At 39.9% G+C, this 3,532-nt stretch overlaps 1 protein-coding gene across 1 annotated transcript in view; it reads right to left on the reverse strand.

Annotated features, from left to right (window-relative positions):
* gnb3b (guanine nucleotide binding protein (G protein), beta polypeptide 3b) overlaps positions 1 to 3,532 on the reverse strand; it is an 11,692-nt gene that overhangs the window by 4,038 nt on the left and 4,122 nt on the right. Inside the window, exons 3-6 of the mRNA XM_034892641.1 lie at positions 2,573 to 2,718; positions 1,299 to 1,362; positions 372 to 528; positions 155 to 221 (exon numbers count right to left, since the gene is read on the reverse strand). Of these exons, the coding sequence (XP_034748532.1) occupies positions 155 to 221; positions 372 to 528; positions 1,299 to 1,362; positions 2,573 to 2,718 (434 nt within the window). The remainder of the gene's footprint in view (positions 1 to 154; positions 222 to 371; positions 529 to 1,298; positions 1,363 to 2,572; positions 2,719 to 3,532) is intronic.

A 3,532-nucleotide genomic window follows, 5' to 3' on the forward strand; every position in this document is an offset into this window, starting at 1 on the left:
CACACACACACACACACACACACACACACACACTTTACCTATTGTCACATGTATCTCCAATTTTGGTGGTTTTGAATTTAGAATGTATAAATAAAAAAAGAAGACATTTTGCAGATGTTTCCAGCTAACAAGGATCGATGATGGACAAACTCACCAGGTGGTGTCGCCGGAGGCTGTGAGGATCTCATTGTCGCTAAGGAAACGTGCGCAAGACAGGTAACCTGGATGGGAAATGAACATCTCATTCCAACCGAACAGCCACTCATTCATGTTCATTCTCTTATGTAACGCAATCTTTCATTTGGATGTTTCGCTTAGTGCACGATTTCAGTCAGGGGACAAAAAATGGCGGCGGCGAGTGTCATCCTCACCTGTGTGTGCGTCCAGCTCCCTGAGGGTCTTGGGGCTGGCAGCCTTGATGTTGTACACTGTGCACATGTTGTCCAGACCGCCGCTGGCCACCAGGTTACCAGAGGGGGCGAAGGCGACGCTCATCACCCAAGCGGACTTTAGTGGGACAGCAACCAACTGGGAAATGGAAATTTAATTAGTTTTTTAGGTGATTTACAGCCTCCTGCACATATAAGGGCACCAGCTGCATTGGAAACCAGTCTTTAAAGGCTGTACTCTGTAAAAAAAAAAAAAAAAAACAACAACAAAGAAATCCATAGTAATTGACCGTGTTTGTGCACAGCTAATTATTGTATACATCTACATATATGTAGAATAGTGAGTATTCAATCGGAAATTACAGTAATCATCAAACCCAAAGAGAATCTGTGGATTTCTTCCTCTCTAGATTCTCCAGAAGCTGTTCTTCTGCTCGGGTGGAGTTGTGTTAACATTCAAAGTTTTATTTCAATTTGTTAGGGAAATTCTGCCAAATTACGAATGGCCCTGGTAATCATTGGGCTGATCACAATATTTACCAACGTACAGTATACTGAATAAAATCACAGTAACCATTATGTACAGCCACTCACTGGGTCTGATTTTACAGTTACATCATTGTTTCTGTTAATGAAAACAAAGCACTAACACCAAGTTACTTGTTATCACATCCTGGTTGCCCTAATTTCTTTTTTGGAAGGTTTTGGATGCTTTCTATGATGGTTTTGCTTCCTTTTTCTGAATTTCCTCCCTTTTTATCTTTGTAATTGAGCATATGAAATTGCAAATGAGAGCTGCCCCTCATTGATCTCTCTCTGAGTATAAAATCAGTGAGTGAACTTGAAAACTGCTGCCAGATATGTCCTGTGAATTTCGCCGTGCGCTGTTTCCAGATGACGTGATCTCACCTTGTTCCCTGTGTAGCTGTCCCAGACGAGAAGCTTTCCATCCTGTGATGCACTGACCATTGACCTGTGTAGAAATCATCATTATTATTATTTTAAATAAGACAACGTTGTGGGTCAGATGCCTGAGAGCAGAGTCTCAGAGTGTTAAAGTCTATCTTGTCTTAATAATTGGATACCTGTTTCTTACATTTTTGTATATTGGATTTTAAGCTCCGTATACATTTTTGGAGACCAACTTACAAAAATAACCTTACCAACAAGTCCTCTAATCAAGGATGCATGGAAGCATTTAATAAATTAACACCCCTAAGGTGGCAATGAAGTACATCTTCATGTCTAAACCAGACAACGTGACTGTCAATAATGTTATCGCTGTTGTATTTCGTTACCTTCCTCTCTGCTTTCTTTATACTTTGGCCACTTCAGGGAGCCCCCGTTATTACTGTGAATATAAGTTGTAATTATTATTATTATATAATTATTATGTGGGCCTTTTTGTTGGGGGGCAGGACGGTCTCTGACTGACAGGTGAATGAATACAGTGAAGAGACATGGTCCACATTCACGTGCAGCTTTTCTGAAGCGTCCACATTTAAACTACCCATTCCAGTCTGTAGCGATCCAGTCCATTGAGTGAAAATAAAATACAATGTTATGCCAAAAGTTCTTTCTTTCTTTTTTCTTTCTTTAATTCCGTGTGTCTGTGTCGGTCCAAAATGGGGAATGGAGGAACTTCCACAGATACTTCACTGAACCATTCAGATAATTTCTGCCTTTAGAGAAATAATGATGTTTTTAACTCTCATGTTGACCCATTTTCAAAAAGTTCAGAATTTTGGGTTTCTTTCGACCAAATTGTCACAAAACAAATAATGTGGCTAGTTCCATAAAACTACTTTACAAGTGAAATATTTGATCAGTTCATTACTTTCATCCAATTTGGGTGTTTTGTTCAATATAATAACATTTGAATTTTATTTTACAAAAGAAAGTTGAAAAAGCCCAGAAAAAAATGACTAAAACATTAGGAAAATGCGACAAACCAAGACCTAAAAATATTTTTACACAGAAAAGCAGGATGGAAGACAACACATGGGTTAAAGCCTGAGTTTGAGGGTCCTGGTATTGTGCATGCTGGCTCACTATGACCCTGTCATGGTTTACTGGGACACTTGAACACAGCCACTGTTAATGCTGTCCCTGTGCATTGGAAAAGTCTTTTTAAAACGGATGTGTGGTGGAAGACAGTCTCCTGTCCTCCCTCTCGTCCTCACCTGGAGTCAGCAGACCAGTGCAGCGAGTAGATCTTAGCCAAGTGACCCTTGAGGTTCTTCCTGAGCTTTAGCTGGACCCGGCCCACATCGGACGCCCCTCCTGCTGCTGTTGCCATGGAGCCGTCATTCACAGCCTTGCGGGCCGCCTGGTGGTCACACGGGGAATTTAACAAATCACACGTTGACGAGAGGAGGAGAGAGAAGAACAGAGCAAGGAAGGTAGACTCAAACCTAGACTTCCTCCCAACATGCAGTTTGAAGTTGAGGTTATTAATTATGTATTTTGTACTACAGGCTCAATTAAAAGATGACACGTTAGAAGATCTGTAGGTATTAAACTTCAAATTTAGAAGGCATGAGGATAAGTAGTGGAAGTGACAGCAGCGTGCATACAAACATGCAGCCCAAAGGGCCTCACACACCGACATTGAACACAGACAAAAAACAAATAAAAAATGTACAACAATATGAATTTGCATGACTAAAAACAACAACATTAAAATAATACTTCGTTAAAGAAAAAATACAACTGAAAATATAAATGAAATAAACACAAGGGATGAAAATTATCCAGATCAAAAGTTAAGGTTATAATATTACTCCAAATTAAAAAAACAGATTTAAAAGATAGGACATTCATTTATAAATATGTGCACACACACACACACACACACACACACACACACACACACACACACACACACACACACACACATTTTACCTATTGTCACATGTATCTCCAATTTTGGTGATTTTAAATTTAGAAACTGTGTCTTCATGGTTTGACAACAATCTATTAAGACAATAAAGCTGTAATAAAACCCTCTGGCAACGCCGTGTTTGGTGCATCCGCGGTGTCACAGTGCTTACATGGATTTGAACCACCTTCATCAGGAAGGACTGATGTGTGTGTTACACCTTCATCAGGAAGGACTGATGTGTGTGTTACACCTTCATCAG

This window comes from Etheostoma cragini, chromosome 14 (assembly GCF_013103735.1).
Source record: "Etheostoma cragini isolate CJK2018 chromosome 14, CSU_Ecrag_1.0, whole genome shotgun sequence".
Classification (NCBI taxonomy): domain Eukaryota; kingdom Metazoa; phylum Chordata; class Actinopteri; order Perciformes; family Percidae; genus Etheostoma; species Etheostoma cragini.